Source organism: Canis lupus, chromosome 21, assembly GCF_048164855.1.
Source record: "Canis lupus baileyi chromosome 21, mCanLup2.hap1, whole genome shotgun sequence".
In the NCBI taxonomy this organism is placed as follows: domain Eukaryota; kingdom Metazoa; phylum Chordata; class Mammalia; order Carnivora; family Canidae; genus Canis; species Canis lupus.
In genome coordinates this window covers 6790082-6816344 of record NC_132858.1, presented here as the reverse complement: position 1 = coordinate 6816344, position 26263 = coordinate 6790082, and the positions used below count along the sequence as shown (strand labels likewise).

The 26263-nt window shown below is 49.9% G+C and overlaps 1 protein-coding gene and 1 long non-coding RNA gene across 5 annotated transcripts in view; one reads left to right on the top strand and one right to left on the bottom strand.

Moving 5' to 3' along the window:
• The window catches only part of LOC140612560 (large ribosomal subunit protein bL21m-like), a 74901-nt gene extending 49778 nt beyond the window's left edge, over nt 1-25123 (top strand). The window contains exons 1-7 of one of the 3 annotated variants that reach the window (XM_072790232.1): nt 11761-12031; nt 15911-15968; nt 18529-18614; nt 19670-19833; nt 22032-22084; nt 23027-23130; nt 25009-25123. In XM_072790232.1, the coding sequence (XP_072646333.1) occupies nt 11776-12031; nt 15911-15968; nt 18529-18614; nt 19670-19833; nt 22032-22084; nt 23027-23130; nt 25009-25073 (786 nt within the window). In that variant the 5' untranslated portion in view covers nt 11761-11775 and the 3' untranslated portion in view covers nt 25074-25123. Of the gene's footprint in view, nt 1-11760; nt 12032-15910; nt 15969-16568; nt 16759-18528; nt 18615-19669; nt 19834-22031; nt 22085-23026; nt 23131-25008 lie in introns of those variants that run through there. The other 2 variants (XM_072790234.1, XM_072790233.1) reach the window with 2 other exon arrangements.
• LOC140612564 (uncharacterized) lies at nt 609-11886 on the bottom strand. Of its 2 annotated transcripts, none has more exons than XR_012013724.1 (5): nt 11729-11886; nt 9775-9944; nt 6694-6883; nt 6197-6294; nt 609-5828 (listed from the first exon to the last, which is right to left on the bottom strand). It is a non-coding gene; the product is annotated as an uncharacterized lncRNA (long non-coding RNA). The 2 variants fall into 2 exon arrangements; XR_012013723.1 differs by having other exon boundaries at nt 609-5820.
• Nucleotides 25124-26263: the final 1140 nt, after the last annotated feature.

Here is a 26263-nt window from a genome sequence, read left to right as displayed (position 1 = left end):
AGATCTCAGGGTCCTGGGATGGAGGGCCACATCGTGCTCCACCCTCAGCAGGGAGTCTACTTGGGATTCTCTCTCTCTCTCTCTCTCCCTCTGCCCTCCCCTTTCACTCTCTCTCTCAAATAAACAAATCTTTAAAAGAAGTTTCTCCAGAGTTTTCCTTTGGTGGCGGGGGTGGGGGGAGCGTCTCTATGACCATTTGGTCAATTCTGTTCATCTCAGTGTTTTCAAGTCTATATTATTCCTTAACTTTTGTCTGCTTTTTTCCCACTAGTTACTAAGACAAGTATGTAAAATCTTTCATAGTGATCGTGGGTGTATTTCCCCTTTGAATACGGAGGAGTTTTGCTTTATGTATTTTTAAGTGTTATTTAAAAACATTATTTATTCCTGGTGAATTAAATCTTGTATCACTATGAAGACCCTCTTTAACAATACTTTTAGCCTTTACTTCTTTTGTCTGATACTAATATCGCTATAGCAATATTCTCTTGACTGATACTTGCATAGCGTATCTTTTCCCTTTCTTTTACTTACAACTTTTCTATATCTTTTTGTTTTAATGTTGGATAAACAAAATCTAAATATATGCAATGTGCAAGAGACACATCTAAAACAAACAGATTTTATTGGAGCACTGATAGAGTAGGCAGTTAGGTAGACAGAAGCTGGAGGCAAGGATGGTGATAAATGGTTACACATTAGAAGCCTGAAGGGGGCACAGCATCTTGAAGTTGTGGCTTCCAGGACCCCTTGGCTAATAGACCAAGAGCTCCAGATGCAGGACGGGCCACTCTCCTCTCCCACCTCTGCTCCAGGGTAACCCCCAGACTCATTATAATGCATTCACGTTGTGTTTTAGCCCTACCCCCAATCCCAAGAGGGAAGGTTGCCCTGACGGTTCTGGGACAAACTTTGTAAAGTCAGAAACTAACCTCTCCCAACCTGTGGAAGGAGTCCCTCAAAGGATTGGAAGCCTCCATTAGAGACCACCCCATACACACACACACACACACACACATAAAAAGAAAAGACTCCTGTAACCTCGGGGCAGTTGCCACCGCTGAGCCGGCCCACTCTCCCACCTTGAGGGTTTACTTCCTTAACAAACTGCTTTGTGCTTCCTACTTTCTTCTGTCTTCGTTTTTTAATTTTTTTTAAGTTTTTATTTTTTTAAAATTAAAAAAAATTTTTTTTTTAAATTTAAATTCAAGTTAGTTAATATATAGTGTATTATTCATTTCAGGGTGGAGTTTAGTGATTCATCAGTTGCATACAACACCGAGCACTCATTACATCACGGGCCCATCACCCAGTTACCCACCTCCTTCCCAACTGTCTTTATTAGAGTATGGATCCTCATGGAAATTGTTCATAGGAAACCCAACAACTGAGACCTCCATTCATACAACACAGACTCTCCCACCCTGAACATCATGTATTCCATTTTCAGTTCCATTACATGTTCCATTATATTTAATGTCATCACTAAAGCATGAGATTCAAAATTACCCTTTTACTTGGCACTTTCTGTTTCACCCTGTTTTATATTTCGTTTTTTTTCTCATTTCTTGCCTTTTTGTTAGATAACTAGGTATTTTTAATGAATTACTCCATTTTTTCCCATTATTCATTGGAAGATAAACTCTGGTCTTGTTCTTTTAGTACAAGGATTGACAAATTATGGCCTGTCGGTCAAACCTAACCTGATGCCTGTTTTTTGGTAAATAACAATGTATTCCAGCACAGCCACACTCATTTTGCACATTGTCTATGTCTACTTTGATGCTATGACAGTAGGTAGGTAGAGCAAACACCAAAGGGGGTCTACAATGACTAAAATATTTACTATCTAGCCCTTTACAGATAATTTGCAACCCCATTTTTAGTGGATATCCTTTAAAATGCAATGTATATATATATATTTTTTTAACATACCAAATTCTTAAAACCTCCTCTTTATGGATGATAAATCAAGTCCCTCAAAATCTTTTTTTTTTTTTAAGATTTATTTATAATTCATGAGAGACCCAGAGAGAGAGGCAGAGACACAGAGGGAGAAGCAGGCTCCCAACAGGGAGCCTGATGCAGGACTCGATCCCAGAACCCAAGGATCATGACCTAGCCCAAGGCAGATGCTCAACCACTGAGTCACCCAGGTGTCCCCCTCGGAATATTTTAATTATATTTTCCCCTTCCCGCATAGACATTATTGTACTCAGGAATTTTATTTTCTTAATAAACTCTGTTTTGGAATCATTTTAGATTCACAGAAAAGTTGCAAAGATAGCGGTTAGTCCATGTATGCCCTTCACTCAGCTTCACCTAACGTTACTGTAGAACGTTGGTACATTTGTTAAATCTATGTGATAACATTGGTACATTTACTTTTAACTAAATGCCAAACTTCATTCAAATTTCACCAATTTTCCCACTTACATCCTTTTTTTTGTCTAGGATCCAATCGAGGGTCCATGTTGGATTTAGTTGTCATGCCTCCTTAATCTCCTCCGGTCTATGACAGTTTCTCAGTCCTTCCTTGTTTTCTCTGACCGTGACAGTTTTGAGGAGTACTGGCAGGTTCTTAAATTTAGGTTTCTGTTTTCTGTATGCTTAGACTGAGGTTCTGTGTTTTGGGGGAAAAAAACCACAGAGGCGACATGCCCCTCTCATTACATCACATCAGGCAGTACATGAGATCAGCTGGGTGTTGCTAATCTTCATGACCTGGCTAAGGTTGTGCTGGCCAAGTTTCTCCTGCGTGGAGCTCTCTTTTTTCTCTTTCTATTCTCAGTGCTTTGGCAGCAAGCCCCTAAGTGGAGCCTACATTGTGGCTGGAAGGAGTGAGAGGTGGAGTGGGGTATATCTACACAATGTTGTTGTTTTTTTCGAAGATTTTCTTTATTTATTCATGAGAGACAGAGAGAGAGAGGTGCAGAGAGAGAGGGGCAGAGAGAGAGGGGCAGAGGGAGAAGCAGGCTCCATGCAAGAAGCCCTATGTGGGACTCGATCCTGGGTCTCTAGGACCACCCCCGGAGCTGAAGGCGGTGCTAAACCGCTGAGCCACCTGGGCTGCCCTATCTACACAATGTTATTTGGAATTCTTGTATAGAGAAAATTTGTCTCCTCTTATTTGTTCAATTCTTTTTTATAGCAGTACAAACTCATGCATACTTATTTCGTACTTTGTGTTTTAGTCCAATACAACATTATTTCTTTTGCTCAAATTGTTCCAACTTTGGCCATTGGGAGCTATCTCGGGTTGGCTCATTTTTCCTTTCAATATGACCCAATCCTTTTGTTTTTATGGATGCTTCTTTACTTTCTGGCCCTACAAGATGCTCCTGGCTCCCCTGCCTGTCTCTTTCTCCCATGACAGAGCAATGTAGTCACTAGTTTACAGGTAAGCGCCAATCTTCTCTCTTCCAAGAAAGAAATATTTTACACTGCCTAGATTCAGTGCCTGAGATTGACCCACCTGTCCAAATTATAGCTGAATTGGGATCAGATATTAGACATTTGCTGTGTTCCATCCCTGGAGCCACATTGGGGCCCCTTGATCACTGGCCTTACTGTCCCACGTGCCTGGCCCCAGCCTATCTACTATTCAAGACCAACTACGTTATGAAAAGAACAGTTGATTTGGAGGAGAGATCCTGGGCTCCAGTTTTTTTTTTTTTTTTTTTTTTTTTTCCCCAGTTTTTAATATAGTAAGTTTGAAGTATATGCAATATCCAAATATCTTCCACCCTTACCTCTTACTTGTCTTCAAGCAAATGAGTATAGCAGGAAATTGTTGACTTCGTCTTCCACAATCCAATCTTCTGGGACAATCCCAGTCCTCTAGGACAAATCCTTCCATCATTTCAGCAGAATTACTGCCTTGTGTTGATAACAGATTACACCTTTCTTATCTCAGAAGTTTACTTTCTCCAAAATAATGGTAAACGTTGTTATCCTACCATTTGTCTCTGCATAATTCTAAAAAATCTTTGAATCTCTTTAGCTCTCCCTAGAGGTTAGATTCTATTGACAATGACCTGACTCTCTGATATTGTAACCACAACAGTGTCCGAACATTTCCAAGTTTTCTTTGGATGTTCCCTCACCCTACCTCACTCAACCTCCTTTCTTCCAAAATTTTCCTTGACTCTTGGCCTACCTTATAATATCCCCCCAAATAATTCTGGCAGCTCTCCATACCTAGCTTGCTGTTCGAATCCACTACAACTCTCTCTGTTTGTGTTGGAATTGTTTGTATGTTCTCATGAATTCCTGGGGGTGGGCATCAGACCTTAGCCATCTTATCTCTTCCATATGCCTGACTGTCTCCAGCACCTACTCCACCTAGTTCGTTACACCTCAACATCTTACACAACTGTCCAGCAGTTGAATCAACTTGATAGCATTGCACCATCCAAGTACATGGCAAAAAAACAAACCAAACCAAACCAAAACACCCTCTGGACTTCTACAGTCCTCCTGCATCCATCCTTGGGGAAATATGACCCTGAACCATATCCATTCCACATGTGGAAGTGGGGCTACTGCACTTTCCCAAGTCCAGTTTCCCTGGGACCCAACCACACCCGCTCACATATGCTTGTCTCTGGCTGCTACATCAGCTCACAAAGCCTGACATATTTACAATCCATCCCTTTATTTAAGAAGTTTGCCAACGTATGCTACACAGTAACAGACCTTTCTGAAAGAAATGTTTCTTGGAATCTATTTCTAGTAGGGGTGTCTAGGGGGCTCAGTCCGATAAGCACCTGACTCTTGATTTCAGCTCAAGTCATGATCTTGAGGTCGTAAGATTGAGCCCCCGCACTCAGTAGGGAATCTCCTTAGGATTTTCTCTCTCGGGATGCCTGGGTGGCTCAGTGGTTGAGCATCTGCCTATGGCTGAGGGCGTGATTCCAGAATCCCAGGATCGAGTCCCACATCGGGCTCCCTGCATGAAGCCTGCTTCTCCCTCTTCCTGTGTCTCTGCCTATCTGTATCTCTCATGAATAAATAAATAAAAAATCTTAAAAAAAAAAAAGGATTCTCTCTCTCTGCCTCTGCCCCTCCCCTCCATGTATGCTCGACTCTCACAAAAAATAAAAGTAAAATAAGTAAAAATTAAAATAAGTTAGTTTTTCTATCCTGCTGCCCCTTTTTAAGTGCCCATAAAGTGACAAAACCAAATGACAAAAAGGAATTAGCAAATTTTGGAATCGTGTCTCCTCACTGAATCTTCTATGATGAAGACCAATTATTTGCCTCGTGTACTCTGTGCTCAGAGAGCAGCAGCTATGTGTCCAGCTCTATAGGGCACCGACTACATGGAGACACCCGACCCATGAGTGAGCAGAACTCCCAGGCACAGTGCCCTGATCTGGGCTGGCCAGACTGACACAAAGCTAGAAAGCAGCAGAGAACCACCTGACCCAAAGTCCCAGTGCACATGTGTGCATACATGTCTGTATGTAAAAGACAGAGTGCTCCACGTGGAAAAACTAGAATATACACAAGTACTAGGGAGGCCAACTCCAGATGGCAGGTTCCTGAGGGATCTGTTCCCCTGCTAATGTACTTATTTCCAAATATTCTACGATTAACACATACTCTATTACTCTTCTCATCAGAAATAAGTGATCTTCAATTTGAAGGATGCTGAGAGGGATTCCTGGGTGGCGCAGCGGTTTGGCGCCTGCCTTTGGCCCAGGGCGTGATCCTGCAGACCCGGGATCGAATCCCACGTCGGGCTCCCGGTGCATGGAGCCTGCTTCTCCCTCTGCCTGTGTCTCTGCCTCTCTCTCTCTCTCTCTCTCTCTCTCTCTCTGTGACTATCATGAAAAAATAAAAAAATTAAAAAAAAAAAATGAAGGATGCTGAGAAATGACCAAATGCACTTAAGAATTGGGACTTTTCAAACAAACACAAAAACACTATTAAACACAAACACTCAATCATCCTATTTCCACATCACTGAGCTAGAACATCCTCACATCTCTAGAGAACGTAGTGAAGTCAACAGAACGAGCTGCTTCCTTGCACTAAATACACAAGAGGTCAGTCCATGTGAGTCATTCTGAGAAATTTAAAGTAGACTTTTAATTTATAAAAGAGAGATGCCTTCTAACTGTACATCCTCGATGTACATCCTTCTAACTGTAACAACCTCGATCAGAAAAGAACACACAAAGGTTCTTACCTGTATTGCTGGCTGGACTGGGGGCTGATCCGCCAAAGAGGACCTCTATGAGTGAGGACGCGGGGCCAGAATGGTACTTCTTTAGTGTTATCAGAGCCCTGCCAACAGAGTAGAATTAGGAGTGTGGTGAACACCAAATATTGAATCTGTGCCCAACCCTCTGCCCAGCAAAGGCCACCTGCAGCCTCCATATCCCGTAAGGGGCCCACACAGACTCCACACTCAACACAATTGCTCTCTTCTACCCACAGAGGCAAGCAGTCAGGGTAAGTGTGCAGTACTGGAAGAAAATAGGATGCCTGCGTGGCTCAGTATGTGATCCCAGAGTCCTGGGATCGAGTCCTGCATCAGGCTTCCCATAGGGAGCCTGCTTCTCCCTCTGCCTATGTCTCCGCCTCTCTGTCTCTCATGAATAAGCAAAATCTTAAAAAAAAAAAAAAAAAGAAAAGAAAAGAAAAAGAAAAAGAAACTTGATTCCCAGTCACACAAACTCTTACTTTTTCAGTCGCTTGTAAGTGATGTCATTGGCAAGTTTTAACAGTCTGTAGGCCCGCTCCCGGTCCCGGTCCAAGCTCAGCTGGAAATCATGAGACGCATCAAAGGCTACTGTGACTGATCTCTGTGTGATCTGTGTCAGGATCCCTGTGGCCAGCTGATTGCCTTCATCATACAGACCCACTATATCGCCTATAGAAGCAAAAAGTTACACATACGCTGTGCACAGTATTTCAAATATCCTATCCCTCGTCTTTAGAAATGCAAAAAAAAAAAAAAAAAAAGAAATGCAATCGGTAGCAATAAAAGTTTTTTTTTATAGTAAAAGTTTTTTAACCAGCACCTAAATTATATATAAAAATTGACTTGAAATCAATGAAGTGTTTACAGCAAACGTGCCAGTCAAGAAACATTTAAAGTGCCTGCTCTGTGCCAGGCGCTATTCCAGGCACTGGTCTGATTAGAAATAAGACACAGACATCTGCACCGAAGGCTTTAAGGAAAGATGAAAAAAAAAAAAAAAAAAAGGAAAGATGAAGCCCACCCAGGAGGGGATGGAGAGGGATGAGGGCGTCACTTTAGAAACACTGTATAACAAGGGTTCCTCTGAGTGGTGACAGGTAAGCAGGATGGGGCTTGAACAAAGTGGAGCCTTCAAGCACATCTGGGAGAAACATTCCAGGAAGAACAGGAACATCGACGAAGGAGGGAGGGAGGTCATTTGCTGACCACTCAGCACGGATCTCTCCACTTCCCATGGCAATGCTGGGGGATTCACCCATCTGCTAGGTGACCCTGAGGGCCTTCCCTTGATGCCAGGGAGAGAGCATACAACCTACGCCTCAGCCAGTCACTGCATCCCATGTCCATCCCTGGCCACGGTGACCGTTCAGGGATGAGCACAGACCAAATCTGAGGCCCTGAGATGCAATGAGACTTTTGATTGGCATCTGCGAAAAGGCCCTACGTCTGTGTAGCTGAACCAGGAACTTGAAAGCAAATTGGGGCCAGAACCACTATGATGTGTCACCTGAGAAGGAAGCCAACCCAGAAGAGGGCAAAGCCAAGAAATGGAGAGAAGTGAAGCCTAAGCAACCTCCCAAAAGCCCTGAAGGCAACCTTCCAGTATTGCAACCAACGCCATCCTTCGTACCCAAGCCAGTTTGGCTTGGGTTTTCTTTTTTTTTTTTTTTTTTTTTTAATTTTTATTTATTTATGATAGTCACACAGAGAGAGAGAGAGAGGCAGAGACACAGGCAGAGGGAGAAGCAGGCTCCATGCACCGGGAGCCCGACGTGGGATTCGATCCCGGGTCTCCAGGATCACGCCCTGGGCCAAAGGCAGGCGCTAAACCGCTGCGCCACCCAGGGATCCATGGCTTGGGTTTTCATCACCTGGAACAGAAGACTGTTCTGACCAAAACAGACTCCACTGTGAGAGAAAGCCAGAGCCACTCACATATTTACACCCTATTTGTTCTGTGTCGGAAAGTATATGCCACAAGTCAACCAGGCACCAGGCACACCCTTAACTTGGGCTACTTTTCTTCCAGGCAATGAGTTTCATCTCTACCTTGAACCTTTTCTCTGGCACCTTCTCTCAACTTTATAGACACAAAGAGCACAGGGCAACAACACTCCTGGGGCAGGGTCTGGTTCTGTGTGCGCAACCACAGGACCCCATGCCTCCTGGGACCACCTCCCCACCAGTACCCTGCATAGGGTCCCATGTTCCAGAACTGATGTTTCTAAGTTGAGCCTTAAAACTGCTCTTCAGAAGATTAAAAAGTAACAACCCTACCTCAATCTGATCAACACCTGCATCGACACATCAGATTTTTAGCCGGATGCTTTTTCACATAAATGCCCCTGCCCCTGACTTCCTGTTTATGAACCCTTCACTAGTCTCTGGGGTCACACTTCACAATGCTGGTCAACTGAATATACTACTGAATATATTTTTACTTTTCGTTTTCAGATTTACAACACCCCCCCACCCCCCCCATGGATACTGGACTGTGACAGTGAAACAGTGTAACAGAAAGTTGCCACTGTAACGCCCCCAGTCCCTGTCTGCAGATAGCAGCCTCACTTAACAAGAACATGTAGACCTGATGCCAACCAGCAGCCCCTCTTCATCCCGTCTCCAATTCCAGCTAGTATTCCAACAACTGTGGGCAAGAGTTTGGCCAATCAGAATATGAAATCAAAAACCCGTCAGGTGGGCAGCCTCGGTGGCACAGCGGTTTAGTGCCGCCTGCAGCCTGGGGCCTGATCCTGGAGACCCTGGATCGAGTCCCACGTCAGGCTCTCTGCATGGAGCCTGCTTCTCCCTCTGCCTGTGTCTCTGCCTCTCATTCTCTCTCTGTGTCTCTATGAATAAATAAAATCTTTAAAAAAAATTTATAAAAAAAAAAAAAAACGTCAGCACCAAAACACAGCAGAGAGTCTTCTAGAGCAAGTACAGAACCACTGGTGCTGCTGTCTCCAGGCTTGAGAGCTAAACAGGTACCCTTGGTGGGTGGTTCAGCAGCTTCTCCCAGCTGCTCGTCCTCTCCAGCAGGGTTGGCACGAGTGTACTTCAAGTACTCCTGGCACAAGAAGCCAGGGAACACGGAGCTATGAACACTGTGTCCTCATTGTCCAAGACAAATACGATGACAGTCCTGTGTAATGTTACACTTTCTAGGGGCCACGATAGAAAAAATTTTTTAAAAATACATTGGTTTTAATAACAACATATTTTAATGCCATATACATTCAACATGTATTACGTTTCCAAAAAATTACTCAAGAGATTATCTATATTTCTTTGTACTTGAACTTCAAAATCTGGTGTGCGCTGCACGCATGTGGCAATCACTGCCCACATCTCAACCACACACGGCAGGTGGCTGCCACCGCGGACAGTGCTGACCTAGACTACCAAAGAGCCACAGAGGTGGTGAACTTCCAACTAAGAGTTCTTCGCTGCATTGCTTTATTCTCCAACTAGTCACATGTAAGCTGGTGCTCACAAGAGTAAAAGTCACAGCTTGGAGACCAGCAGCACAAAATATACGCCTACATCGCAAATGCACAGACCTGAAGTAAAGCTGTTGCTGGGAAGCACCGCAGCAGATGTGCATCTCCTGGGCTCTAAGGTGACCAGCAGCCGCCCGTACAGCCCAGTCCGCTGGCTGGAAACCTGCAGCTACAGCAAACAGACGCCTCGGCTCTGGAGTTCTTTTGGGGAGATGTTTTCCTGCCAGGACCTGGAAGACATCCAATACTGAGAGTTCAATATTTACACTTGCCCAGCTTTTATTCCAGCCCACACAGAAGGAATGTAAAAGGGAGAGAAAAGCAGACAAAGGCGCCAAATGAGACCCACAGAGGCTCTGCATCTGCCCCTTGCATCCTGAGCCTCCCCCATCCCCTCGCGCTGGCAGAGCTAGTCCCTTTACCTGATCTACTTGCACGGGTTCCCCCCATGTCACTCAGTCCATCAGTGCCCCCTGCCAAGTCCACCATCTGTAACCTCACGAATCCACCTCTGCCTCTCATCCTCACCACTATAACCCCGGTTCAAGCCATACCTCCTCCTCATCTGGACCAGACAGAGCCTCCGGCCTCCTGCCTGACCTCGGGCGCTTGCCCTGACCAGTCAGTCGCAAGCAGCAGCACCCAAGCAGGCCACCTGAAACACAAATCTAGTCACTCCCCTTTGAAAAGTAACAGAGGAAGACCTCACTAAGATGGAGTAGGGAGGCCAGAGAGGGGAGCTGCACCATTCCACGTCAGCTACAGACCCTGATGGCACAGAAGCCTCAACCCCACGACGGGGAAAGATGCGCATCACATCCCCTGCAGGAAATCCGCCAGCCCTGCACTCAGCCGGTGAGCACCGGTCATCACCCTGCGCGCCTGCCTTTCTGTGATAGACTTCTATTCCAAACAACCCTTCCCACTGCCTCCTTCTCCGTAAAATAAAGGTCCTTCCTCTCCTCCTCTTGTTGCCCTAATCCAGTTTGTGCCACAGCTTCCTTGGCCGGAACTGCAGTTCTCTGCTATTATGAATAAACTCATCTCGCTGGTAAAAAAAAAAAAAAAAGGGGGGGGGGCTGTATTATTTTTGAGGTTAACCCCTCCCCCGAAAACCCACACTTCACCGTGCAGAGCCGTCGTCCGCACACAGAACAGAGCACAGGCCCGCCGCGAGGCCCTCTCAATCTGAGCCCGGCCGCCTCCCGTGGGCGCTCCCGGCGGGCGCTCCCTGTGCACGGGCACCGGCGCCGAGCCCAGCGCCTGCGGCAGGACCAACTCGAGCTCACCGAATCCCACTTCACAAGCGAGGCGGCCACGGCTCGGAGGTGTAGCCGGAATGTCCCACGGCCACGCACGAAGGGGCGGGGGTGCTGCCCAGGCTGGCGGGGCCGCAAAAGCTCTTCATCTTCAAAAGCCCCTCGCGCAAACCAGGGCGCGGCCAGCCCCTGCCCGCAGCGCAGTGACTTGGCGCAAACCCCGGAATCCCACGGCCTGGCCCCGGGTCACCCTGGGGGAGCCACGGGGCCGCTCGGCGGCACAGCCTCCTCGGGTCAGAGGAGCGGAGGACCGAAGGCACAGACCACCTGCTGCTGCCGCTGCTGCTCCTGCTGCTTCAGCCGGGCGGGCTTCCCTCCGAGGCAGCCTGTCTCCGGTGCTCCGGCTTCTCCCCAGGTCTCGTCCGGGAAGGCTCCCCCCGCCCACCTGCACCCGGGTCCCCGCCAGCTCAGCCGCGCGCACCTGGGGGAGCCGGGCTCCGCCGCACGCGGGACAAGCTCTCCTCCCCGGGCCCGCCCCGCCGCGCCCCACCGCAGCCAGCTGCCCGCGCCCCCGCGCCCTCGCGCCCCCCACCCGCCCCGAGGGAGGAAAAGGGCCGAGGACACGCCGACAACAGGCCGACAACGGGCCGGACCCGGGCTGGACGTTTGGGGCGGGGGCTCCAGGCTGGAAAGAAAGGACCTAAGGGCCCCCAACCCGCGCCGCGAGCGCCGGGGACCTGCCGGCCGCCCCCTACCTGCGCTCCTCCACCTCCGCGTCTCTCTCGAGTTCCAGCAGGTCCAAATGCTTGGTCACGAAGCTCTCCACAGCCGCGGAGGCCATGGCCGCCGACCCGCCGGGCCCGGGGCCGCGGAGATCCCGGCCGGACCCCGTGCGTCGACGCACACGGCGCGTGCTCGCGCCGCTTCCGCTTCCGCTTCCGGCCGAGGCTGCGGGAAGATGGCGGCGGCCGTGGCGGCCCGCGCCGTGCCCGTGTGCTTCCGACGGCTGCTGTGCGCCTGCAGCCACCGCGGCCCGAGAGCCGCAGGGCCCGGAGCCGGTGAGAGGCGGGCAGCGGGGTGGGAGGCGGGCAGCGCGGCGTGCGGGTCCGCGTCCGCCCCATGCCTTCGGCGTCGGCCGCTTGCTGTCGGCGCGGTGACCGGCACGGCGCTGGCCTTGCGGTCGGGGCAGCCCAGGCTCGGCCTGGTGCCTTTCGTTAGCAGTGACGTTCGCCAAAGGCACTATCTTGGCTTGAAGTGACTGGCGTGCCTGTTTTATTTATTTGAGGGACAGCGCGCGCGCGCACCTGAGCAGGGGCAGGGGCAGAGGGAGCGGGAGAGCGGGGAGCCCGGAGCGGGGCTGGGGCCGGGCACCAGGATCGGAACCTGAGCCACCCACTGCCCCCAACCATGTTTTCAAAATAGGCCCGGGGACGCCTGGGTGGCCGGCGGCTGAGGTCTGTCTGCGCCCCAGGTCGCGATCCCGAGGTCCTGGGATCCAGCCCCACGTCTGCCTCTCTCTGTGTGTTCGTCCTGAATAGATAAAGAAGATCTTTTTAAAAATAGGGCTAAGTGTACATTTGCGGATATTGAAGAAGTGTTCTCCTTAGATACAACAGTGCTTCAGTGATGTGTTTTTTAAAGAATATTTTCTTTCCGTGGAAGCACGTTGACATCTCTGCTGCTCAAGCAGTGTATCTGTGATTCACTTAAAAATCATTGCGAGGGATCCCTGGGTGGCGCAGCGGTTTGGCGCCTGCCTTTGGCCCAGGGCGCGATCCTAGAGACTCGGGATCGAATCCCACATCGGGCCCCCGGTGCATGGAGCCTGCTTCTCCCTCTGCCTGTGTCTCTGCCTCTCTCTCTCTCTCTCTGTGACTATCATGAATAAATAAATAAAAAATCTTTAAAAAAAAAAAATCATTGCGAAGTTGGGCCAGAGACCCTGTACACCCAAAAATGGGCAACGCGAGTTGATAACCGTTGAATCTGCAGTGAAGGCTCTGGACTCTCGGTTCTGTCCTCTTTACTTTCTCGTGTGTTTGACGTTTTCCATTAGTAAAAGTCAGGTTTAGGGAGGGAGGGACAGTTTTACAAAAGCGGTGGAAATTATTCCCTTGTCCTGACATAAGACCGCCTTTGGAACGCTGTGTTCAATTCCAGACTCCCCACTTTAAGAAACACAGGTAAGGTGGAGTTCACGGAAGGTGACCAGAATGGTAAGCAGCCAGGTCCTTGAGGAGTGAGAGAGGGGAACAGGATGGAAGACACCACAGTACTCAGAGCTGTAGGACGACCCCGTGGGAGAGGAGGGAGCACATTTGTTCCTTCCGGGGTCCAGGACTGAGCCAAGGCCGTAGATGAGTTACAGTGAGGTGGCTTCCAAGGGAGGCGCGGAGTCCACTGCCAGGGCATATTCCAACCAGGGCTTCATTCATTCGCCCACCATTTACTGAGCACCTCTTATGCGCAAGCACTGATGGGGGGAAGGGTGGAATACATCGTAGACTTAAATAATCCCTGCTCTTAATGGTGCTAGTATTCTGATGGGGGAAGGGTGGCTGTGGAAAGACAGGCAACTTTTTTTTTTTTTTAAGATTCTGTTTATTTATGAGAGACACAGAGAGAGAAGCAGAGACACAGGCAGAGGGAGAAACAGGCTCCATGCAGGGAGCCCAACGTCGGACTTGATCCCAGGACCCCCAGGATCAGGCTGTGAGTTGAAGGCGCCGCTAAGCCACTGAGCCACCCAGGCTGCCCAAGACAGGAAATTTTTAAAAATAAATTACATAGTGTATTAGAAGCTGGTGAGTCTTAGGGAGAAAAATCAAGCATGAAGCGGGTGGGAGAGGGTCAGTTTTAAATAGGATAGTCCAGGAAGACCTCTCTACTGAGATGCTGTTTGAGTCCACCCAGAGAAAATGGGGGAGGGAGGTTTCAGAGGAAGAGCAGCCAAGGCACACACGCTTCGAGGCAGGCACTTGGCATGTGCCTGGCATGTTCCGAGAATAGCCAGGAAGCCAGAGTGGCAGGTGCAGAATGAACAAGAGGTAGAGTCTGAGACATGGGCTCAGAGCGAGCCAGAGAGAGAGGGGGCATCACACTGCCCGTGCCCTGTAGGCCCTTGTGAGGGTTTTGGCTTTTCTCTGAATTAAATAGGAAGCTCTTGGAGAGTTTTGGCAAAATAGTGACAAGATCTGACCTGAGTTTTCACAGGGTCACTCTAGCTGCTGCACAGAGAAGGGAGGTAACGGGGAGAGCAGGGTGTTAGTAATAATTCCAGCAAGATGTGATTGATGGTGGCTTGGGGGATTTAGGTGGTCAGACCCTGGATCTCGAAGAGAGAGCTGATCTGCTGATAGCTCTGAGGGTGTGAGAGAGGAAAGGGTCAAGAGGGACTGAGATTTTTTGGCCTGAGCAACTAGAAAGGTGACATTGCCATTTTGTGAGATGGGGAGGAGAAGCAGGCATGAGGGTGAATCTGGAGCCTTTGTAGGTTTTGAGATGCCCGTCAGACTTGCAAGTGGTGACAGCAAATGGACAAGTGGGTGGTCAAATCCAGGCTGCAGGTGTAAACCTGGGAGTCACCAGTGTAAACAAGATACTTAAATCCATTCATCTAGATACAATCACCCGAGGAATGGTCCCAGAAAAAGAAGAGATACGGCCGAACGAGGATCTAAATCCCAGGCACAGCAAGGTAGTAGAGGAGAACCCAGCCCAAGATACCAATAATTGGGAACACCTGCTAAGAAGTAGCTGTAATAGGGTGAATTTCATGGAAAGTACATTGTAGCTCAATATTTTAAAAAAAAATAAAAAACTAAATGCAGGACGACTGGGTGGCTCAGCAGTTAAGCACCTGCGTTCAGCCCAGGGTGTGATCTTGGAGTCCCGGAATCAAGTCCCACATCCGGCTCCCTGCATGGACCGTGCTTCTCTCCCTGCTTCTGTCTCTCATGAATAAATAAATAAAATCTTTAAAAATAAAAAATAAAAATCAAACACATCAGTAGATGCAAGAAATGTTTGGCGGGATTCGATATTCATAACGACAAGTCAAAGAACTAGATAGAGGAAACTTTTAATTCATTTTAAGTAGACTCCACACCCAGTGTGGGGCTCAAACTCACGACCCCGAGATCCAGAGCTGCATAGTCTACCGACTAAGCCAGCCAGGGGCCCCCATAGAGGAAACTTCAGTAACAGGACATCTTTAGAGGCAATGAATAAATAAATCCTCAACAGTTACTGAGTTGCTACCCTCTCCTTTTCTCTCCTAAGCTCCACATTTGATTTCTGGGCCTTTGTCCCTTGGTGTATTAGTCATCTACTGCTGCATCATAAGTCACCCCAAAACTTGGCAGCTTAGCGTGGTTGACATTTGTCATGTCCCACCATTTCCAATGGTCAGGAGTAGTACAGGAGCAGGTTAGCTGGGTGGTTCTGGCTCTCAAGCTGCCCTCAGGCTGTCTGCTGGGGCGGGATCTTCTGTTTCCCAGCTCACAACCTTAGTCATGGGCAGGAGGCCTCCATTCTAGTCTTTTATAATGTAATTTCAGAAGTGTTGTGCTATCACGTCGGCCACATGTCATTGGTCACAGAAACCAACTCCATTTGGGAGGGACAGCATGGGTGAGCCTAGCAGGAGATGGGCTCCTCAGGCCGTCTGGGAGGCAGAGAACAGCATCTGACCCTACGGGGCACTTGGCGATCAAGGAACAGGTCAGTGGGTGAGGGTTCTTGTTTTAGGCCCTTTTCAATGGTGTGATGAACAGATGGACACACACAAGTAATAACCACAAGCAATGGTGTTTTAGCTTTGTCAACGGAGATTTTTTCCACAGACACGTTGTGACCTGGTGCTCCAACTCCAGCACCAGCAATGAAGAGCAGTGGCATTTCTTACCACTAATGATCACTGTTTCTTGTTTCCTCAGCTTCCCTGGGATCTGCTTCCCAAAGATTTGGTTCACAGAGTACTTCAGTTCCACAAGGGTAATGTCAAAACATGGGTTTGAGTGACTCTTCCTTTGTAGGACTATCTTTCTAAAGTCAGAACGGCCTATGTGTGGGTTTTCAATGATATTTACATTTTCTCATACCTTTTTTGATAGTACTTTTAGAACCCTTGACATAAACATCCATGGAACATCCAGAGTCCAAAGATGAATGTGCTTTTAGGCCTTGCATAGCTGTATTTTATTTAAAAAATCTAGTAGCTCCCGGGATCCCTGGGTGGCGCAGCGGTTTGGCGCCTGCCTTTGGCCCAGGGCGCGATCCTGGAGACCCGGGATCGAATCCCACGTCGGGCTCCCGGTGCATGGAGCCTGCTTCTCCCTCTGCCTGTGTCTCTGCGCCTCTCTCTCTCTCTGTGACCATCATAAATAAATAAAAATTTAAAAATAAATTAAAAAATAAAAAATCTAGTAGCTCCTAATTAGAGGCTTCTAACCGGAGAGCTAGAATCACAAGAAGGTTGGATCAGAATTTTTAGGAAAAACTTAAATATCTCTTGGAAGAACACATTCAATATTAAAATATCACTCTTAGAGGAAAAAATCTTTTTTTAATTTTTTTTTAAGATTTTATTTACTTTGGGAAGGGGAAAAAGAAGGAGAGAGAGGATCTCAAGCAGACTCCCAGCTGAGCCTGAAGCCCAAACACAGGGTTGGGTCCCAGGACCCTAAGATCACCACCTGCGTTGAAATCAGAAGTTGGATGCTTAACCGACTGAGCCACCCATGCACCCCAGGGAGAAAAAAACCTTTAATGTAAACTACAGAAGGTAAATTTGACAAAATCCCACCCAAATTCCCAGTAGGAATATCCAAAAGCAGTAGAGGGTAGCAGTGAAGAGTAAGGAAGCTCCTGGTCCTGTCCCAGTCCCACCCCTCACAACCCAGGGGCCCATGAGCAAAGTAGTCCACTCTGAGCTTTGTGCAAGATGGATATGGTGTTAGTATCTCTCTCAGTGGAGTCCTCTGCGCGTTCAATAAATGTTCACATTTAAAGAGCTTAGGACTAAATAAATAAATAAATAAATAAATAAAAAATAAATAAATAATAGCTAGCTAGCTTAGGACAGTGCTTGGCGTACCATGAGTTGTTATGGGGTATCAGCTGCTCCTGCATTCCCGACTCAGAAGTGGGAAGATTCGGGGGGCTTTTATGTTTCTCAAAAGATGAAGTCGAAAAACAGAATCAGATTAGAGAGAGAGAGATCCTAAGGCAGAACATTAGTTAATTTGAGTTAATCTTTCTCTCTCCCCATGAGTTCCAGGTCTCCAGCATCTGTTGTCTTATAGTCTGTCTCATAGGGAGGGCCGGGCCCAGCAAGGGGACCAGAGCTCCCACGATTGGACTCTCCTCCTCCTTGTCTGTCAGAGATCATTGCTTGGCCACAGGGTGGGAACGTGTTTCCAGGTGCCCTGAGATTAGCACAGTGGATGAGCTCAGTTTCATTTTTTGGCCGGTTGACACCAAAGTGATTAGAGCCACAGCATGGGGAGCATTCGTTGTACGCACCCAAGTGGGGCTCCTGATGGAACTCTGCAGCAGAAAGACGGACATTTCCCTCTCTGGTGGCAAACAGCAATAGAAGCTTTAAAACCATTCTGAATAATTCAATTTGGGCTCTACTGAGCTCTCCCCTCTCCATAGATTTCAGGAATTCAAGGCAGAAATAGATCAAGAAGTGAGAAAGACCCTGCCACCTTTTGCCTCTGTGCTCCCTCCCTGTGCACCCAGCTTGTTTCCTCCAGGCCGAGCGGAGGGAGGGGCAGACCCTGGCTGCAGCAGCACTGCTCCCGCGTGCATCTCCACACTGCCCGGTCCTTCCGGGCACACCATCCCTCCTGATCCTGCACAGCCCTGGGGACAGGTGTTTTTGTTCCCATTTGCTCAGTGAAAGAAACTGGAGCACAGAATAGTGAGATGGTTGCCAAGGTCCTGTTAGTCTGGTGACAGAGGCGGGGTTCCAACCCCTGTCTGTGCACAAAGGCCAAGCAGACTCTTACCTGGTGGGAGTTAGAGGTAAGGGCTGAGCAGCAAAGTGTTCCTGTCACTGGAGCCCTGCCCTCAGAGCCCCTGAGTGTTAGACTGGCACTGCAGCACGGTTGGGAGGCAGAGAATGTCTTGCCTTTGGGTGGAGCGTTGGGGGTGGCAAAGGAGGGGCATCGATGCAGCCCACACCTCTAAGAGAACGTGTGCCCTGACACTAAGAAAGAGAGTCCTGTCTTCTCGGATGAGCCACCGGCCCAGGGAGGTAGTTCTTCCGAGGAGGGGCACTTCTGGGATGAAATGGTTGGAATTCCCGTTTTGATTATTGAGTAATTAGTGGATGTTTCTTGAAATATGTGGCCCTTCTGAGAAGATGTGCGGTCACACAGAGGGGCAAGTCTGTACTGAGAGTCCCGTGTCCACATGGCCCGGGGCCTCCTGGGAGCATATGGCAGGCATAGCCCTGTCCCCCCAGCTTGAGCACAGCCGTTTCTCACAGATCCTGAACTGTCTTTATCCATGGGCATGCCGTGTACATGTAAAATCTGTTTTACAGGTACGTTCCTAAAACATCACTGAGTTCACCACCTTGGCCAGAAGTTGTCCTGCCAGACCCAGCTGAGGAGACCAGACACCATGCAGGTAACAGATGTGGAAACGAGGGCGGTACCCCCTATTTCTCCCCCGACAAGGTGGTCCCCTGGCCACAGAACAGGATCTCACATTTCCAGGGGCCCTGAGACTCAGCACGGTGTGAATGCTCAGGCTCGTTTTTGCCACTTGACACAGATTCAAACCCTCGCGAGCACCAGCCACAGTCCAAGCAGGCAGTGTAAGCAAGGGAGGACCCCCGGCTCCACCTATGTCCACACTGTTGGTGGAAACACAGTGGCAGGAAAAGATTGCTCCGCCATCAGAAGAACCATGTGCATGGTGGTCAGTAGGTGTGGGTGCAGCCTGGGAGTTGGAGAAACTCGGGGTGTCAGGATTCCTGTCGACCCAGAGCGTGTCCCGTGAGGAGGGACAATGTGGCCGGCCACCGTTGCCACGAGGGAGCGCGGTGTCCTCTGCCTTACAAGGCTGGAAACGCAGGTCAGCGCGTGGCATCTTCTGGTTTTAAAGTACCGTTTGAGATGTGGTGCCAGATAAACAGTGCTCTGCCCTTTCTCCGGGCACAGCTCGGGCCTGACTCTTTCCAGGGCAGGCACCGTGCACTCCTGTCCCAGCACCCAGCCTCAGGCCAGGCTGGGCAGGTCAAGGCTCACAGATGCTTATCAGACAGCGAACAGGGCAGGAGAGAAGGGATCGCGACCTGAGGTGAGGCAGTGGAAGCCCGGAGCTGTGCGGGCTGTGCGGGCAGAGGCTTCCAGGTGGACCTAGCACCACAGGGTGTAATTCTAGCTTTTCCTGGTTTGCAAAAAGGCCTCTGCTCTCACTTTGCTAGTCCTCTGGCTTTTTCTTACAGAAGACTGGGAATCCAATGGGGTGAAGGTCTTTGCACCCCAGAGTCACAGGGACGGAGCCAGGTGCACCTAGTGCTCAGGCTAGAGAATCACGGGCGGCAGCCCCACCGCCACTTCCCATCCCACTGAGGGAGAGCAGGGGACCTGGGGCCTTGTATGACTGTCCCTGCAGGCCTGTGCCAATGGGAGTAGCTGACCAGCTGGCCACCTGGCCTGCTTTCTCCCCGCTCCTAGAGGTCGTGGGGAAGGTGAACGAGCTGATCGCCACAGGCCAGTATGGCAGGCTGTTTGCTGTGGTGCACTTCGCCAGCCACCAGTGGAAGGTGACCTCTGAGGACCTGATTTTAATCAACAACGAATTAGACATTGCATGTGGAGAGAGGATACGGCTGGAGAAGGTGAGTGCAACAGGGTCTGTGTGCCCCAGGAGTTCAGTCACCAGGTGTGCTATCCTGGGGAGCCTTCCTCAGGTCAGCGGGAGAGGGTGAGCAGAGCCAAGGGACAGGAGAGGGCAGGTGTCCCCTTGGGGGTGGCTGAAGCCCAGCAGGGCGAGGGACTGCAAGGGCAGCTCAGGAGACTTCCCCTCACAGGGAGGCGGGCCACCCTTCCTCCAAGGAAAACACGTGTGCTGATGGAGCTCCCGTCTCAGGAGCACCCTCCCTTAGAGCGTAATGAGCATCCCGGTTGCAGACAGGGGTTCAGCCCCACACTGACGGGGCGAGTGTTTCTGCAGGAACACTACTGTGGTGTTAGACTTGATGGCTGCTGCTTTTAAGCAGAAGGACTGGTTTTAGAGGCATTTCCCAGGGACTGGTATGTCTACCGGCCATTCCACACTGCTTGGTCTGCATGTTTAGCCTGGTATTTCTACCCATCACTTACAATTCTTCTTGTTGTTTGGGGCAGACTTCTTTGTTTTTTTCTTATTCTATTTATAAAAGTATATCAAATGTAAGTTTTCAGGGGTGCCTGGGTGGCTCAGTCAGCTGAGCATCAGATTCTTGTTTTCACCTCAGGTCGTGGTCTCAGAATCAGATCAAGCCCCACATCGGGCTCTGCACTCGAGATAGAGTCTGCTTGGGACTGTGTCTCCCTCTCCCTCTGTGCATTCTCTCACCCACTCACTCTCTCTCTAATAAGTTCTAATATATATTTATATATGTATATATGAGCTTTCTATATTAGATCGTTTTTCTAGGATGTGTTTAACTGCTAACATAATGTGCCATAGCATATATGGGTTTTTTATTGATTAAAACTCCTCTTTTGTGGTTGCAGAGTTTTTGTGTACTTAAACCAAAACTCTGGTTTTTTTAAGATTTTATTCATTCATTTGACAGAGAGAGAGAGAGAGACAGAGCACAAGCAGGGGGAGCAGCAGAGGGAGAGGGAGAAGTAGGCTCCCTGCTCACCCAACGCAGGACTCAATCCCAGGACCCCGGGATCACGACCTGAGCCAAAGGCAGATGCTCAACCACTGAGCCACCCAGGCGCCCCCTTAAACTCTTGTTTCTAAGATGCTGTTCTCACAGCCGGTGAACTGAGCTCAGAGCTGAACTAATCAACCATATAGGGCTTCAACAGCCAGGAGGACTTACTTCTCCTTAATGACAGTGGCTCTGTCATGAGCTCATGGGCAAGGGCACATTTACTCTATATAACATCTAAAATAAGTAGGAGACTTTAGAGGTGTATCTGACGATTTTTGAAAGGGAATTTTTTTTTTAAGTTTTTTTTTTTAGTAATTTACACCCAACATGAGGCTCAAATTTATGACCCCAAGATTGAGAGTCATGCATTCCACGAACTGAGCCAACCAGGTACCCCCTATAAAGATATCATTTTGAAACATTTCACATTCACAAAAACATTCTAGAAACCACCACCTAACGCAAACTGTTTTTCCTAACTTAGGAAATGCAGTAGAAGAGAACATGTCACCCTGAAAGAGACTGTAATACAGTGTTTTGATTATTTGTCATCATCGAACATATGAAGTCCATTGATGTTGTTGTAAAATACACTTCACCTTTAAATATTTAAGCTTTATGTCATTGGGTGTTTTTCTCATCTGCCCTTGTAATGCAAAGATGCCTTCATCTGAGGCCGCACTTGGCCATGCAAAGGACAGTTGCTGAAACATCCACGTGGAATTTTGCAATCTTTAAAAAATACACTTGAACCTAAATCTTGGCAGAATTAGCAGTGTTATAAACTGCTTCCAAGGGCACCGCAGTAGGATTTTCGCTGTATATAACTTTCTATAAAAAGTAAAAAAAAAAAAAAAAAAAAGCCACCGTTATTTACACAGGCAGTTGACACTCTTCTCTGGAAGCACAATCACCAAGTCAGGTACTCAACGACGCTTGTCCTGGCTGCACTGATGGGCCTATCTGGGAGGTAGCCGCACCTCTGTGGCTCAGCAGCCGGGGGCTGGCTCACATTCCCGCTGGTTTGAACCCTGAGGAACAGCTAGTAGGCTGGCAGATCAAGTCCGTAGCACGCTGTTGGGTGGCTGGTTCCTTCCTCATGCTCCATTGTTTGCATCACTGACTTTTCTGTCTCTTGTTGGTAACATGCCTGTTTCATTTCCCAGGTCCTATTGGTTGGAGCTGACAACTTCACGTTACTTGGCAAGCCACTCCTTGGGTAATGCGCTCACTAATACTGGACTTTGTCTAGGGCCTGCACGATCTGTGAGGGAAGCCATGCAGAGGACACCCAGGCCAGACCATTGTTCTATTACAATTTATTACAGTGGAGACTTGTACGATTTGTTGAGAGACCACCCTGTCTCTTTTTTCTTCTCTTCTCTTTTCTTTTTTGTAAAGTAAACACTCTCCCCACATGTGGCTCAAACTCACAACCCCAAGATCAAGAGTCCCACACTTCTCCAACTGGGACACCAGGTGCCCCTGTGCTGTTCTCTTTTATTAGTATCAGGTAATAATTCACATACAGTATCGTATCCATGTCAGGTGTACACAATGTCTTGGTACATTACAGAGTGCAGTCCGCCATGGGCCTATTGCCCTGGGTCACCTCCCAAAATGATTACAGTGTTGTGGACCATATTCCTGGTGCTGAGCCACCCCCCCATGGCTGGTTTATTTCACAGCCAGAAGTTCACACCTCTTAGTCCCCTTTTCTTTTCTTTTCTTTTCTTTTCTTTTCTTTTCTTTTCTTTTCTTTTCTTTTTTTTTTTTAAGATTTTATTTATTTATTTATGAGAGACACAGAGAGAGAGAGAGAGAGACAGAAACAGACACAGAGAGAGCGAGAAGCAGGCTCCATGCAGGGAACCTGACACGGGACTTGATCCTGGGTCTTCAGGATCATACCATAGGCTAAAGGCGGCACTAAACCACTGAGCCACGTGGGCTGCCCCCCCCTTCTCTCATTTTGCCCATTGCCCCTGCCTCCTCCCCTTCTGTCGTGCTTCTTTGAGGTTTTCAAATTATCTGCAGGGAGGGTATAATTTATAATCAGCAGAAAAGAAAGTAAAACTTTGTTTTGGAAATTCTTACACACCATTAGTAAGATTGAAAAATAATTAAGAAGGTAGGTCATTGTTTATTTTCTTCTTTCTAGAAAGGATCTCGTTCGAGTAGAAGCCACGGTCATCGAAAAGACAGAATCATGGCCAAAAATTAATATGAAATTTAAGAAGAGGAAAAACTACAGGAAGACGAAAGGTGAGTTAGACAAAGTGTGGCTGGTGCCCCGTCCCCACTGTGCTCGGTCCCCCACTATGCTCGGTCCTGTGGCTGCTGGCAGGGACAGCGGCCACCGACACGGGACGGAGCTCAGCCCCGGTCTCCTGGGTTAGATGGGGCCGGGCAGGTAGAAGTCACTCGTAAGCAGAGCAGGGGTGTGGAGGGAGGGGCCCTGGGACCTCAGCCACTGCCACTGGACCACAATGTGCCAGCAGGTCACAATGGCAAGGGGAACATTTGCCTTCACCTCAGACTGGCACAGCATGTCCCATGACCCACGGACGGGCATCAGTGGCAGCACCATTTGTGCCAGAAGCACCAGAGGTGACTCCTGTCCAGCATGGAGACTGGACAAATAAACGGGGTGGGGCAAGGCAGTCCTCTCAGCAGAGCATTCCCCCCGCAGTGCCATGAGCAAACTGCCACTCCACACGAGAACCGGAAGGAATCTTAGATAACTGGTGGGACCTGAGCAACACCTGACCTTGTGCCTCTGGGTACATATATCCAGGGGTGGAGGGAGGCCTGAGGAAGAGGGCCGTTGGTTGACAGAGAAGGGAGAGCCAGCGTGGGATGGGGTGAGGAGCATAGGGTGAAGGGCCGTGCAGAGTGTGGCTTGGTGATGAAGTGAGTGTCCCTCTGATGGCCTCACTGCTGGGCAGCAAGTCCAGGGGTCTCCTGGGGACGGCGGGGGTGGAGGGAAGGTTCAGGTGGGAAGGGGTGAGGTCAGGGGTCAAAGTGAAGGAGCAAAACTGACTATGGACGAGAGAGGGAACTGGCAGGGTATGTCAGCCCGGGAGCTGCGTAACGTGCTGGCAGGTACAGCATGAGGGCCAGGGGCAGGGGCAGGGCGGATTCTGACCATTGGTGTCCAAATACTTGGGCTGCACAGCGGGGGGAGGTGGCCCTGATGTGGTCTAAGGAGACCCGGAGTAGAGCAGCAGCAGTGAATGTGACGGGTGATTTCACAGCACAGACCTCACCCATGGGTGCCCCCCTCCCACCAGGTGTGAGGGAGCAGAGGGGCCCTGGGGTGGGTTCAGCAGCCAGTTAGCGGGAAGAGGAGAGGAAGCCTCCTGCGGTGGCTCTTTGGGGCACGCTGCAGGGGTGTCCCAGACTATGGTACGAGAGGTCGGGAAGGTGAGGGCATCTCCTGAGTGAGGGCAGTAGCCTCCCAGGTGGGGGCCAGGCCCCACACATCCAAGATGGAGGGTCCTGGGACACATGGAGTCACAGGAGGCCCCAGGTAGGTGCCAGACCAGCTGTCACTCCACTTTCTGCCCCTCCCCATCTTGAGGGAGTGCCAGTTGAGGCCTGGCCTGTGCTCCCCCCAACTCGTCCTGTCCCCATTAGCTTTCTTTGGTCCAGTCCGTGGCCACCCCCCACAGCCCCGTGAATCCACAAGCAGGAACAGGCCCATCCCTGCAGTAGGCACCCCTGGAAGTCACAACCCCCCGTAAGGTGGGGGCTCCTCAAGCCTAGGACCCACAGGTGTGGGATCCTGTCTGGGAAGTGTATAGCATGCACAGTCCTCAGTCACCCTCATCACCACTGGCCTGAGCTGCCAGTATTGGGGAGGTGCTAAAATACCCTGACAGAATAGGCTGGCTCCGCCTCAGGTCAGGTTCACAGGAGCCTCTCCTCCACCCTCTGCTGCTTCTGACGGGGCTCCCGGAGCATGGGGCAGGTCAGGCACGTGGCCAGCGGGGTCCCCATGGGGCCTGGGTTCCGCCTGGGGAGGGCCAGTGCCAGGCCGACCCCCGGTGGAAAGAGCAGGTGGTCCGGCCACAGGGTCTCACTGTGGCTCATGAACACCGCAGACGTGGCCAAGCTGTGACCCTGTTCTCTCTCTTCCAGTTATCGTGAACCCACAGACTGTCCTTCGGATAAACACCATTGAGATCGCTCCATGTTTGTGCTGATCCTGAAGCTCATGTTTACAGAATGTAAAAATAAACCCCTGTTTTCTGGACACCGAGTTTCAGAATTTCTATATAAAAAGCTTTGCATTCCTGTGACAGATTGTTCTAGCTTGAGTGCCACGTCTGTGAGCTTAGTTCTGTAAGCAGCAGCCTCCCCGAGCCAGAGAAGCCTGGAATTCAGGAAGAAGCACGAGCACGGCCCTCCGGGGGCTGCAGCCTGCAGGCTTGTTTGAGAGACAAAGTCGCGTTCTTGGCTGCTGTCCACTATCCACCCCACTGCAGGTGGCGGGGCCCCAGGGCGTGGTGTGGGGACACAGCTGGGCCCTGGGAGCTCACACCACCTTCTGGCAAGGTGGGCAAAGTACGAGCACACCACATCTCTTGAGTGTGCTTGTTTCTCGTGATTTGCTCTTTTAAGAAGCTGGGATTCAGACCAGTCTGGGCCCAGAGCCCCACTCTTGTCCTTTGCCTGTGGTCAGTGGGGAAGGGGAGTGGCAGTCTGGCCAGGACTGGGCGGCGGGGGTGGGGGGTGGGGGGGAGGATAGGGGGAATTGAGAGTGAGGAAGTGGCTGGGATGTGACAGTAGCAGACAGCAAAGGGGCCAGAGGTGTTTTGGGGCAGATCCTAAAAGCAGCCACCTGTCCTGGAACGTAAGCGCACAGGGAATCCATCAAGGAGGGACAGCAGGTCCTGGACCCGGAGTGGCCCAGGGAACGGGGAGCCGGTTGGGGACGGGGGTGCTCTCTGCTGGCAAGGCCCTCTGAGCTGTGTCATTCCCAGAGGCAGGGCCTCCCCCAGAGAACAGTTAGGGCTTGTGAGGCACACAACAAAACCTGTGGGACCATAGTGCGTGCTTTCTTCTGCAGGGGTCCTGGGAGAGTCCGTGGGGGGTCATCGGGTGGTGCCTGCCACGTGGAAGTGACAGCTCTGAGGGTGCATGGAGCAGCCGCCCCAGAGGAGACTCTCCTGTGTAATACCCTCCGTGGGAGGCAGGGGGCGCAGTCCCGCAGGACCAGGACGCCCACATGGGCTGCCAGGGCTTGGTGCTGGGGCGTGAGGGGTGCTGGGCCCCAGCCCTGCTGGTGGAGCGCTCTCCCCTAAGGCCACGCCTCGAGCTTCTGAGGACCTCCCTCATGCTGACAGCTGTTGAAAAACATGTGAGACAGAAGTCACCTTCCCGTTCTGTGCCT